General features: G+C 45.2%; 1 protein-coding gene and 2 long non-coding RNA genes across 9 annotated transcripts in view; 2 read left to right on the forward strand and 1 right to left on the reverse strand.

The window, feature by feature from the left end:
• Positions 1-2,892, reverse strand: part of CNOT6 (CCR4-NOT transcription complex subunit 6) — a 44,665-nt gene extending 41,773 nt beyond the window's left edge. For 2 of the 6 annotated variants that reach the window (XM_083592360.1, XM_083592357.1), the window contains exon 1: positions 2,255-2,464. Coding sequence is in view for 1 of the 6 variants with exons in the window: in XM_083592356.1 (XP_083448482.1) it covers positions 2,095-2,149 (55 nt within the window). In the remaining 5 variants the exon portion in view is untranslated. Of the gene's footprint in view, positions 1-2,094; positions 2,191-2,254; positions 2,465-2,701 lie in introns of those variants that run through there. The other 4 variants (XM_083592359.1, XM_083592358.1, XM_083592356.1 and 1 more) reach the window with 4 other exon arrangements.
• On the forward strand, positions 2,750-3,443 carry LOC310752498. 2 transcript variants are annotated; one of them, XR_014542973.1, is made up of 2 exons: positions 2,750-2,887; positions 3,108-3,443. It is a non-coding gene; the product is annotated as an uncharacterized lncRNA (long non-coding RNA). The 2 variants fall into 2 exon arrangements; XR_014542974.1 differs by lacking the exon at positions 2,750-2,887 and adding an exon at positions 2,946-2,991.
• A 6,859-nt stretch (positions 3,444-10,302) lies between these two features.
• On the forward strand, positions 10,303-12,745 carry LOC310752508. Its single transcript, XR_014542977.1, has 2 exons — positions 10,303-11,456; positions 12,712-12,745. It is a non-coding gene; the product is annotated as an uncharacterized lncRNA (long non-coding RNA).
• The last annotated feature ends 685 nt before the right edge of the window (positions 12,746-13,430 follow it).

Here is a 13,430-nt window from a genome sequence, read left to right on the forward strand (position 1 = left end):
ATCGTTTTATTTTTTACTTTTGGGTTATGTCCCTTCACCAATACAAAAGTAAAATTCAACATAAAAATCTACCACTAAAAACACAGAACTCACAAGCAACCTGTACATAAAAATATCTTTCCTACCATATATTTTGGATCAAAATCAGAATTGTATACTACCCCTTAGAATCTCACCCTTATAAGGAACAGCCTGCTGAAGTTTTGCTTTCTTAGCGGCCTAAAACAGCACTTCATTAGAACTTTAGCACTCCATCTACACAAAAACATATAGAACAAATTTGCTGTTGTAGGTAACCCCAAGAGATCTGCATTCTAATCCTGTTTACCCCTACTGTGGTACCTCGGTTTACTAACTTAATCCTTTCCGGAAGTCTGTTCTTAAACCGAATCCATTCTTAAACCGAAGTGTGCTTTCGCTAATGAGGCCTCCCACTGCTGGTGCCCTTCCACCATTCAGCTTCTGTTCGTAAACCGAGGTAAAGTTTGCAAACCAGAACACTACTTCCGGTTTCGCAGAGCTTGTAAACCAAATAGTTCATAAACAGGACTGTTCGTAAACTGAGGTACCACGGTATATGTGTGTGTTCTACAGACTGAGGCCCAGCCAAGCTACCTGCATATAAACAGTATTCCTGCCCCCAGCTCATTACATTGGACAGCACAGCTGTCAATCATTCCTGCTAAAGCTCTTTCCTTTCTATTTCAGACACAGGCTGTCTATTGTGGCCTTCTTATTGCAAGCTAGCCCTTTCAGATACAAGGGTAATGTAACCAAGCTTAAATTTATCCTGAAGTGCAGGTTTTGTTCCCAAGAACCAGGCTTATTTATCCACGGCAAATACGGACCTATAGTTTTTAAATTTACACCTGCCTGTTCTATTTAAATTAATTTTAAGAGGTTGTTGAGGTGTGGAGAAGAAAAACAGCTGTGCAATGCAAGCTTTCCTTTCTTCCTGCTTATTTCCAGAAGTGTTTACACTTTGTTTTTATTAAACCAGCTTCCCCCCCACTACACCTGTACTTTTATCTTTGTTGCTTTTAAGTGCAAAAATAAAAATAGCAGTTTGGTGCATTTGTATAGAGCCACGCCAACCCCACAAACCAGAATCCTAACACACTTATTAGACACTTCAAGCAAATGAGCCTTGCCCCCCCTTACCCCCACACTACTCCCACCACCCCACAGCTCTTGTCAACAGGCACTGAGCACGTCACTTCCTCCAGAACCTTCCCACAGCTTCTAGGAAGGCTCAGCCGCCCCTTCCAAGTGCAAAACACCAACCCCCGTCTCTACTTTCCCAGACCAAAAACTTTTTTCTCCTCGGGAGAACTCCTCCTCCCTGCCAACCCCAACAGGGCTCCTTTTGTTTCCTGAAGAGCAATAATGCCCTCCAAATCAACTGTGCCAGCTCCAAAGCACCACCACACACGCCAGTAATTTTTGTTTTGTTTTGTTTCAAAACACCGCCGCCGCCACCACTCACTCTCCACCTTCAGCGCAATAGGCCGCTCGCCTCACCCGCCTCGTACACAAGCAGTTTTATTTGCTACCCCGGCGCCCCCCCCCCCCCGCACAACACGCTCCCTTCAAAAGCCCTCGCCCAACCACCACCACCCACCCGCCCCGTCCTCGTCCAGCCATGCATTTCACGCACTCCGGAGGCGCAGGGCCCGGAGACCCCGCTTCGTATCTCGCGACGTATTTACCTCGCCCGTCTCCCTCCGCGCCCCTTCCCCGAAGAGGAGTCGCGTTCCCCTTCCCCTCCTGGATTATTATAAAAATAGTAACACCGACAACCCCCCCCAATCCTCACAGGACCCAAACACAACCCCCGCTCCCCCTCTCTGGTCAGCAGCCCCCCCCCGTTAACCTTGTCAACACGACCCACCTCCGACAAACCGACCCACAAACATCTCCTCGACCCCCCCCACCCACCCCGGAAAGTCAGCCATCTCTCTCCGCGTCCCACAGGACCTCGAATGCGCCGCCGCTCTCCGCGCCTCCCACCAAAATAATCCTTCGGTGTCCCCCCCGCGCGCCCCCATTATGATTACCCGGGGCACTTCTAACCGTCCCCCTCCCGTCAGAAACCTGCTTTCCTCAGGCCGCGGTCGCCGCTGCCGCCACCCCCGCCCCATAGATTCATTCGACGGGGTGGGGGGGCGGTTGAGGAAGAGCCGCCTCGACCCCCGCTCCCTCTTCCTCCTCCTCGCCGCCGCCTTTTCCGTCGGCGCGGCCGCCGCCCCCGTACCTGTAGCTGCAGCATCCCCGTCTCTGCGCTGCCTCTGCCTGGCTCTTTGTTTCCTGCCGCGGGCCGGACGGGAGAACGGGCTCCCCCCGCCTCCTCCTTCTCCTCCTCCTTCTCTTCCTCCTCCGCCTCCTTCTCACACTCATTGAAAGCAAACAAGCATCATGGCGGCGGCGGCAGCAGCGGCAGCAGCGACGGCAGAGGCAGCGCTTAGGCCCGGCCCACATCGCCTCGGCTCACAGGCTCCGGGCGCCGAGGCCGCCCCCTCCTCCCGCCGCCAGGACGCGCGATTGGGTGGCTGGCGCTGGGCGGGCGGTGCTCCGCTGGCCCGGCCGAGGAGCGAGCGCTGGCGGAGAGGGGCAGCCGGGGCGCCGCTGCGCCTTCCCGGGGAGCGAGAGGCGGGCGCCCGGTCCGCGCGCGGCGGGAGGGAGCTCCACTGGATCCACTTACCTCGGAGGAAACGGGCACGGGGAGCCGGGCAGTTGGAGGAGGGCTAGGCCTCGACCCTGCGGCGGGGCACAGTTAGGCGCGCCTCAGGCCGGCATCCGTCGGGGTTTCGCCCGCCCAGTTTGTGCCTGGGACCCGGCTGCAAGAAGTGCACTTTCTCGGAAGGAAGTCGCTGGGACTTGCCTCGGAGTAGGAGCGGCCTGCAAAACCCTCCATGGGAGGGAGCGTTGCTGAAGTTGGGGGGGGGGTTGCTCCGGAGGAAACGCGTGCAGTCAGGCTCGGGGTACCCGGAGGTGGGAAGGGGTTGAAGTGGAGTGAATGGCGGGAGGGTTGAAGGGCAAAAGCGAAGGAGCTCGGGATGCCTGCCACCTTCTGGGCAAGGATTAACAGCGCCGTCTTAATTTTGCAGTGTGTGCATGCGAGCGATTGGGGCATTAACGACGTGCAGCCAGTATCGGTTTGATTATGATTATCCCGCCACTGCGGACCCATCTGTTGAATTCCTGCTCCAAAGGCGCGCAGGTCAGCCCTAAGTGGTGAGAAGGAGAAAAGCGGTAACCTCCTGTTTGGAATTCCAGGGTGGCAGCCAAAAGATGAAGCCATCATAAATTTGTTGGATTCAACGGTGCTACCCGATTCTGTTGTTCTGGTTGTGTTGATGCGGTAAAAAGTTGACGGCTTGTAATGTCACAAACCCAAAATTGAGGCCTTTACGTCACATTGGTTAATAAATACTAACTTCTTCTCCCTGGTTCTCAGTTCTTATATTGAAAGGATGATCTTTACCTCTGAAGATTACCATTCAAAAAGGCTGTTGAGAAGGTACTTGCCCCTGTTTAAAATGTCGCGCATGGCTATCCTAACCAAGCCTTAAATTTAGGAAACACATTTCCGGTGGGGGGGCTATGAGGATGAGGCTGCTTGTTTCACCCCTGTCATTGTTCTGCTCTACCTCCACAACTTGGAAGGTGATTTTCTGAAGCTGAGAGTCTCCTGTACTCTATGTTTACTTTTTTCAGGGTGAAAGCCTGATAGCTACGATCTTTCTTGGACCTCATAGTGTTAACAAATTCTTCACTGGGCTACCAGAAAGAGAAAACGAGATGCATAGATGAAGGGCTGCTAACAAAAGTGAACAAGACAGAAACAAAGAAAAAGCCTAGATGAGATACCACACTCATGGTAAATAAATGTGCAAAAAAACCCACATTGAATTGCTTTAAAGGTGGTGTAAGAAATTTATGATACAGGCGAAAATGAATTTTTCCATACCCCATTTTGAGAAGTTGCTGGAGCGGACTGCAGTCATCTTAGGTGATTTGATAGTTTCACTTTCTCATCTTTTCAGTAGGGATAAATTGGACCTCTGACAATTTGAGTAAACTAACTTTGAAAAAAATTTTTTTAAGGGAAATGGAATCAAAGAACAAATGATCTTAACCGTTGAAAATATGGTACATTGGAATATTAAGTGGCTTAAGTTTGCTCTTTTAAAAAGTTTAAGAACTATTTCAAAAAGCTGCTGGGTCCACAACAATCCCATTAGCACAAGATTGTTAATTATTGGTAAGATATGCGTAGGATCTGACTAATGTGAAATGCTTTGTTAATGGGCTTTGGTGTAAACTGGAGAGGGAAATTGAGGGAGTGGATTGGTTTGGGTAAGGTTGCAAAAAACAGGAATTTGGTACTGATTATTTGTTGAAGATAGATCTGAAAGAAGGAATTAATCAAGTTGAGTGGTAGGGGTATCTGGGAGTGCAAGGTTTGAAGGTCTCTGCATGGTTTGAGGAGTAGCACTAATGGGAAAAATACTACCGTATTTTTCACTCTATAGGACGCACCCGACCATAGGACGCACCTTGTTTTAGAGGGGGAGAACAAGGGGAAAAAATTCTCCCCCTCTCTGCGCAGCGCCCCTTCAGCGAAGCGGCAGGAGAAATGAAGCCGCTTCCGTTTCTCCTCCCGCTTAGCTGAAGGGGCACCTACCCTTCAGCGAAAGGAACCCAAAGCCTCTGGAGTGCGGCGGGAGCGCTCCCGCTGCGCTTCGGAGGCTTCGCATTGCTATTGCTGAAGCCAGGGAGCCTGCATTCGCTCCATAAAACGCACACACATTTCCCCTTAATTTTTGGAGGGGAAAATGTGCGTCTTATGGAGCGAAAAATATGGTTAAGATACAGGGTAGGGATTTTGAAGTCTAAGAACTCTTGGAGAGTGTGAGGTTATATATAGTAATCAGAGGACAAGCTCTGAACAGTTTTATTGGGATCAGATGGGGTTCCCCAATGCAGAGTGACCAACCCCAGAAACTTTAACATATTCTTCACACCATCCAGATTAGGATATTTTAAAGTTAGAATCAGTCACTTGACTGGTGAAATATAAAAATTAACATTATAATACAGAAGAGAGAAGTTTGATGTTAATAGTCATTGCATGTTCAGTTATTCATTTAGCTGAGCTATTTTAAAGCCAAACACATGACATATAAAATCAACTATTAACAATTTAATTGTTGTAAATGTTCAGGGATTAATCTTAAAAGACATGAACATTATTCAAAACAGAACAGCTATAGAAGAAGAAATGGAAATATTTTGGAAAAGAAGTTCAGATTTTACTGTGGATTGGAATACCATTTGGGATGTGGATCATGCTAGCTTATAGAATGTTATTTCATAAGCTAGTTATTGGGATCTATCCCAAATGGTATTCAGTCTCCAGTAAAAAAGATATTTTTTTTAAGTATTTCCGAGCAGCTCACTTACTTTTGTTTACATATGGGACTCAGCCATTTTAGCGAAACCTTTTTGAACTCCTTGATGCATAAAACAAATACATTATTATCAGAGCTTCCAATGACTTTATTCTATACATTTTCCAAGGAAATAGTTGTACATAGAGGGCTCAGCATGAATCTACAATCCCACAAATAGGTTTATTTAACATCTTACAGGTTATACATTTTATTCAGTTTGGAAAGTGGTTTTACTTCAATAAAGCATTCCCTAGCTGGAACCCTGTGCATTAAGAAGCAGCACAAAGGCATGTTGGGGATGGTGTGTGTTGCAGATAGTGTAATGCAAGCATGCCAAGTATACCTTTGCTCATTCATACACTTGAATTTGTTTTGCTGCATATAGCTGTCATCAATACCCTAAGAAGGCATTTTGAGCAGATGGTTAGTGACAGGATTAGCTTTCTCGTCTGGATGTTTAATGGGATCTAAGAATGTAATGTGAGGTTCTTTCATTTAGTACGTCTTACCCAGTAACTTTACCGTGTTAAGTTTGATCATGTTGCTCAATATTATGCATCTATTCCCCCCCCATCCCAATGTATCACTCTAAATGTTAACCTGGAAAAAAAATGAACATTTTACCAAAAAGTTTATCTAACCTCAGAATGTCGCTCCAGTCACAACAATACACTTCAAAACTGTAGGTTTTTTAAAAAATGTAGTTCTAAGCACAATTACAAGGGAGTAATTCCTGTTGAATTGAGTAAAGTACACTTCCAGTTAAACGTGCTTAGACTTGTCCTGCACTTGTAATAGAACTTGAAAACAGTGTTTATTGGGATATGAAAATTCAGAGATTCTATAGTAAAAGTTGTTGTCAGCTACAGAATACAAGGAAGATAATCATTGGACCCTCCCACCAGGATTAGAGCCAAAACAAGGCCACTAAGAAACAAGAGGGAGGCGTTTGCATGAAAGATTGCTTGTCAGTAAAAAGAAAACAGGAACAGGGTTGTGGTGACAGCGTGAAGAAATTAGTTGCCCTATTTGTGTCCCTTTCAACTTCCAGTATGTGGTACTGTAGAAGGGCTGTTCCGGCACCCAGAACAGGAGCACTTGTCTTATTCTTTCTAAGGGTAAACTCTGTTGGTCAAGCATCTGTTCTTAAGCAAAACAGGGTATTATAAAAATACAGTAGTGGTTCTACATACCTGAGGGTCTCCTTCAGTACACAGAAATATTAACAGAGAAGGTATGAGATTAACGCCCGCCCACCCCACCCCCCGCAAGTTAGCCTGAGAAGGACAGCTTCCAGGATTTATGGACTGTTGAAGGCAACAGCATATAGGAAAATATTCTAAGTCAGCTCACCCCATTATCTACAAATGGAGCTTCTGGGTTCTTCTATTTATTTCATAAAATGTGTACACTACCTAATTATAACCTGCTCTAATGTGTGTGTGTGTGTTTTTAATATGTGAATAAAACATTTAAATTAGCAATAAAAAAACAGCTCTGTAAATCATTCAAAATATAAAATAAACAGTAAACTTAAAGAGACACTTCTTTCCTGAGATGAAAGTGATTCTATGGATGACTTGCAGAAATCCAGAATTTTAGCATAGCTGTGATGGGCCAGAAGCATGAGCAGCCAGAAACATGCAGAGAAGATGCAAGTATGTTCATGGAGCACAAAGCTTCTTCCTGCATTTGAATGCTGGATTTAGATTGGGAGGAAGTCTAAGAAAATAATTTAAGTAGATTGACCTTTCCAAGTCTAACCCGAGGTACAGTACAGTGGTACCTTGGGTTACAGACATTTCAGGTTACATGATTTTGGGTTGCGCACCACGCCAAACCTGGTTACTTCCAAGTTTTGGTGCTCGCGCATGCGCAGAATCACAGCAATCATGCTTTGCGCAGAAGCGCCAAATCGCAACCCACACATGTGCAGATGCAGCACTGCGGGTTGAACGTGCCTCCCACACAGATCACGTTCGCAACCCGAGGTTCCACTGTAGATTTTATCAGGAAGATTTTTGGCTGAAGATCCAAATCAACCTCAGCCCCACATCTAACCTACACTGTTAACAGAATAAACTATAGGAATGTTGTAAATTTATCCCTGTCGCAGCCATAGGCCCCTCAACCTACAATATGCTCTAGAATAGGGGTGTCTAACTGGTTGACCGCGATCGACAGGTCGATCCCCAGATGACCTGGGTCAATTGCAGGATCCTTTCTGCTCGCATTGTTTAGAATCATGTCTCTGCCCCCATCTGTCTTTCCCTGCGTCACGTTTAATGGGTGTTCCTTTGTTGTCTGCTGTAGCGCTGCGTTCCCCTGTTCACAACTGTGTTTTTAGTGAGCGATTTATTGCAGTTCTTCACACTTACTGTCCAAAAAACCTCAACAACTTTGATTTTCTACCCTAAAAAAAGAAAGCTCAACAACTTTGAGCTGCGCCCCTAAAAAAAGCTTAGCAACTCTGAACCCCACCCCCAAAGTGGGTAGATCACTGCCCGTCCCCCGGAAGTAGATCACAGTCTCTTGGGAGTTGGATGTCCCTGCTCTAGATTATTGCTTAATTGGGAGCTCTTGCTTCTTTGGATAAGCAACCCCTAATTTAACTATTAGTTAAGCAGAATATAGTTGGTTTCAGCAATGATTAACTGAATGAAAATGATACTATTCTGCAATGACTGACTAAGCCTTTCAGCCTGATTCCTAAAAGTGTTTTAGGCGTCTTTCATCACACCTAAATCAGTGGTGTCCCGTGGGTGAGTGTGTTTTAAAGAAATGAGCAGTAACTGCAGGCTGCTGCAATGGGGTTGGCACAGAAATGTTGCCTTATGATTCTGGCTCAGGAACCACTCTTGGATGTGGTGCTGGGCAGAATCAAAGAAAGTCTAGATGTCATGGCATCATCTGAGCCACAGTTTTGTCCTGCTTATTGTATTCTGTTCTGCTATAGGTGTGTTTCTGCCTGTTGGCTCGCTGATAAAGTTAATAGTCCTTTTCAGGGACTCAACCTTAAAATATCTTCCATTAACTGAACATGTATTGCTGGATTTTTATAGCTGTTTAAACTGGCAGCTTCAATGCAGCCATGCAGAACTGTAAAAACATTTCAAGCAGACTCTCTGAGACAACATGGTTTTACTAAAGGCTACAGAGTAATGACTGTAAAAGTAAAAGGAGTTGAGTATCTCTTGTTCCAGAAGGAAAACCCAAAAGCCAATTCTATAAAATCAGAGTTTCATAATAAATTCAGCAATCCTTGTTGTAGCAGGGATGGATCCTTTTTGCTTCTTCCCCACTGTGGCTGGGCTAAGGTTTTCTGTAGTAGGTCTTATCGCTTAATGCATCAAGCAGCACCGCTTTACAAGACCTAATTATATCAGCTGCCTATTTGGGCAGCATTGCAAATCTTTCAGCCAGCTACTGTAGTTGTGCCTTTAATGTGCAAGCATTAGCACAATGATTGGGAATGTTTTCTGGGTGGAGGCACATGCTACCATGATAGACAGCTTTTGGGGACTGCATTCCAGAGCCACACATAGTCACACATACTTAACACATACAGTATACACACAAAAAAACTATTAGCCATGGAAACAAAGGCATATGTTTAAGTCTTAGTAACTCCACTTGAATTTTACATTCCATTTTCCCTATAAACATTTTAAAAAAAACAAAGTTCATTTAAACAACAGCACTCCTACACCCTTTATTGGCCTGACTATTCCAAAGGTAAGAAGAGCTCAATAATCCTAGCAGAGGAACTGCAGGCCCTACCTGACAGCTATTCAAAGCCTCAAACTTCAAAATACAATTCCCTCCCAAAAATGACATGCACGCAGATGCAAAATGCAGGGGCTCTCTTTTTTTTGCACATTTGGAAGGATCGGATGTCTTGTCTCCCTTCTGAGACATTTCCCCCTCTACTTTCATCTTGCAGCAGATCCTTGCAGAGAAAGGAGCTGCAGTTGCACAATTTGCACAGCATCAAAGCCGTTTCCCACTCAGCTGCTCACTGCAGAACAGCTGATAGGCAGGAGGGGATCCCGAGGGCCTCATGAAATGGCCAGGGGTTCCCCACCCCAGTCTTAGCAGGTGACTGCTTACAGGTGATTTTGTTTGCTTGTGGTGGCCTGGCCAGTTGTCAATCAGTGCTGAATGCTGGCTATCTTATCAATATCATATTCTTATTTCATGGCCATAATGGGCAACTCAAATTCTTGAGGTTTATTTTAGAACAGTAAGTAGCAACTCTTGGTCACTTCTGACAATTGAGAATGTACTCCAGGTGGAGAGGGGCTTAAAAGTGATAAGAAGGGGGGCGGTGGTGGTTCCCTGTCATCTGCATCTGTTGCCCACCCTATTTTACTGACTTTGGGGAGGATCCACTGTCCCCATTTTGAAGGAAAGAAAAGGACCTGCAAAGACTATGTTGAGAGCACAGTGTTATGCATGGGCCATGAAGTTCTCTACAGGTTTCTAAATCCAGACCTTTGAAACTAAAGCACTGACACCTTGAATTGGAAAGCAGACAGTCACCCAATGTACTTGAGGCTAAAACTGGAAGTGAATGTTCCCTGTGGTTCATAAGAAATTAAGAAGAGCCTGCTGCATCTTACCAAAGTCCCTTCTAGTTCAGCATCCTGCGCTCACAATGGCCAACCAGATGTCTATAGCAGGACTTGAACACAAGAACATTCACCCTGCTTGTGATTCCCCGTAACTGGCATTTAGAGGTCTACTGCCTCTGATTGTCAGTAGGAAACAACCATCATGGCTAGTAGCCACTGACAGGCCATTTTATTACAGGGAAGTGTCTCGTTCCTTCTTGGACGGTAAGCCGCCAAATTCTGCCTGAGTATGCCCTGGCTACAGAGCGTTGACTGCTTGGGGAATTGGGTGGGAGATGGAACGCAAGGGAGTATCATGCGAGAGGGCATGGCTGGCTGGAACCCAAAATGGAGCACTCCATCTTGCAACATTTTGTCATAGATCCCCCTTTTTAAAAATTAGTTTTTTTGTTTTGTTCAGTCCGGAGGGAAATAAATCTGAGTCTGAGCTACTATACGTCTTTCTGTCAGGTTGCTTCTCAGTCCTAACACTGTCTTTCTGTGGCACATTACATGATCTGTGTTCACAGATCTGCTTTTTCTGTTATGCGAAATGGTAAGAATAATATGGAAATGACATGTCAGCTTAATTCAGGTAACCAAGTAAGATCTATGTTTCCTCCTGCTGACAGTAAGCAGATACACACTAATTAAAGGGCCAGTGTCAGAGAAGGATCTTAAAAAGCAAAGACATCACCTTGCCAACAAAGGTCCATATAGTTAAAGCTATGGTTTTCCCAGTAGTGATGTATGGAAGTGAGAGCTGGACCATAAAGAAGGCTGGTCGCCGAAAAATTGATGCTTTTGAATTATGGTGCTGGAGGAGACTCTTGAGAGTCCCATGGACTGCAAGAAGATCAAACCTATCTATCCTTAAGGAAATCAGCCCTGAGTGCTCACTGGAAGGACAGATCCTGAAGCTGAGGCTCCAGTACTTTGGCCACCTCATGAGAAGAGAAGACTCCCTGGAAAAGACCCTGATGTTGGGAAAGATTGAGGGCACAAGGAGAAGGGGACGACAGAGGACGAGATGGTTGGACAGTGTTCTCGAAGCTACCAGCATGAGTTTGACCAAACTGCGGGAGGCAGTGGAAGACAGGAGTGCCTGACATGCTCTGGCCCATGGGGTCACGAAGAGTCGGACACGACGAAATAACTAAACAACAACAAAAATCAGAGAAGCCTCTTTAAAATAAAGCTAGGGTGGGGGGCAGGAATCTTTGCTGACTGAACGAAATGAAACTTACCATACTTTTGAGTATGCATATTTAAGATCCTGCAAGTATTGCAGGAGTGTTGTGAGGCACATAGTGTTATATTTAGTGTCATGTGGAAATCCCATTTTAGTTCCACTTCCAGCTAATTTCAGAAGAACTTTGGCCCTAGTGTGTGTGGGGGGGGGAATCCCCAAAACATTCCTTAGCTAGCGTACCACAGTGTGAAATTATATGTAGTTTTCAAATAAGTAATTACATTCTCTCTGATTTGGTTTTGGTCTCATAACAAATTATTTACTCTGAAATCTTTAGCAATCCACAGTGAATCCACATGTCTGAATCTTCGCTCTACCCAGCAGATTAGTCTGGGATGGTTGCCCATGAGGGGGGAGCATCCAGGTACCCTTGCCCCAGGCCTCAGAGGGCTAAGCTGGCTGAGGGCCCCACTAGGACTTGCGCTGCCTTGCCAAGAACAAGACTCTGGTCCTGGGCCTCAGAGAAGCTCTGCATGGGCCTGGGTTGCAAGGACAGTTCTTCTATACCAGGGACGTCCAACTGCCAAGAGACTGCAGAATAAAAAACTGGCAGTGTTTCAGGTCAAAGTTGTTGAGCTTTTTTCAGGAAGCACAATCCTGTTCCTGTTTTTGGAGGGTTCGGGTCAAACTTGTTGAGCATTTTTAAGAGAGGGAAGTCCCATTTTGGGGGGGTTCCAGACAAACATGTTGAGCTTTTTTTAGGGAGGGAAAAGGGGGAAAGTTGCTCACCAAAAGATCGCTAAGGAAACAATCTACCTCACAGCGAAAACTCCAAAAAGGAAGAGGAGCCTGCGGTTGACCAAGGTCTGCCAGAACCTCCCGGGATCGACCTGCCAGACATCCCTGTTCTATACAAATAATTTAGAAATAACTTATACTGCCTGCATTTCCTTGCTGCTATATAGAAAAGCACATGAATCTGACCTTTGAATAGTTTATAAGCAAACCAAATGTGTGGTCTTTTTCTATGCGAAGAGAAGTAGGGAACTTTGCAAGCAGCTTAGTAAGGGGTATTTTAAACGTCTAACAGCCTATATTTCCACGCTTTATCATCTGCATATTTTGTGGTTTTATATCTATTGGGGTTCTCTAATCGAAGAGTACTTGCCCCAAACCTGGGTTAACACTGAAAGCTGATCAGATTCCTTTAAAATCTGCTTTAATTATCTTTCACATCATGCTAAAGTTCTCTGAACCCAAACCCAGACGTTATTATCTCATGTCAAAATTGGTGTGGCCAAAATTTCGGAGTAGGCATGGCCCAAGTGTAAAAGTGGATGTGGCCAATTTGTGTTGGGTAGGGGTTGAGTATGTACCTTACTGTGTTTTTAAAGGGCTCTGTTAGTGTTCCCACATACTAAGATAGAAGATGCACTGGATTTTAAAAAAGGATGCAGTTCTGGGAATAAAGATCCCCAAATTTACGATTTGAGTGCTGTGATTTCCCTGCAATACGTGCTAGCTTGAGGAAATATAATTGGGATTGCATGTAACACTCTGCAATTAATAATGCACTGGGAAACAGCATTTGGAAAGTCCCGCTATCTTGACAGTTAAGTGCTAAAGCCATCCATGAGCTAAAAGCATATTTAAAATAGTTTTTGAAAATTCTTGCTAATATTGGCTTAGATGTATTATTTGATGTGTCATAGGGTGTGCTGGATGTTTTGCTCAGTGTTACTTACATAATGTTAGCTGAATCCAAAGTGATTGTGAAATGTTTTGGCTTCCTCGTTTCACGTCATAGGAGAAAGATTATGATCAGTGTGCGTGTTAAAGATGGTTGAGCGGAAGGTCTGGTCTGGGACATGGTTAGAAAATATGGATCTGCATGTGACAGTCAGTGCTAACAAGCCAATTCCAAAAATGGTTACTCTGAAGTAAGTGCTGCTGAGCTCAGTGCGACTCCTTTGTGTGGCTAGAACTGAAGCCATTTTCCTGCTGTGTTAAGGTTTGCTTAGCAGCCAGGTCTAGCTGAGGGTTGGGGAATCTTTGTCTTCCCAGATGTTATCAGGCTTCAGCTCTCTTCATCCCTGACCACCGGCCATGCTGGCTGCAACTAAAAGTTGACCATCCCTGTGCTAGCTGATAGGCTGAAACCAGAAGCGT

The sequence above is a fragment of the Podarcis filfolensis genome, assembly GCF_964270895.1.
Source record: "Podarcis filfolensis genome assembly, chromosome: 2".
NCBI lineage: Eukaryota > Metazoa > Chordata > Lepidosauria > Squamata > Lacertidae > Podarcis > Podarcis filfolensis.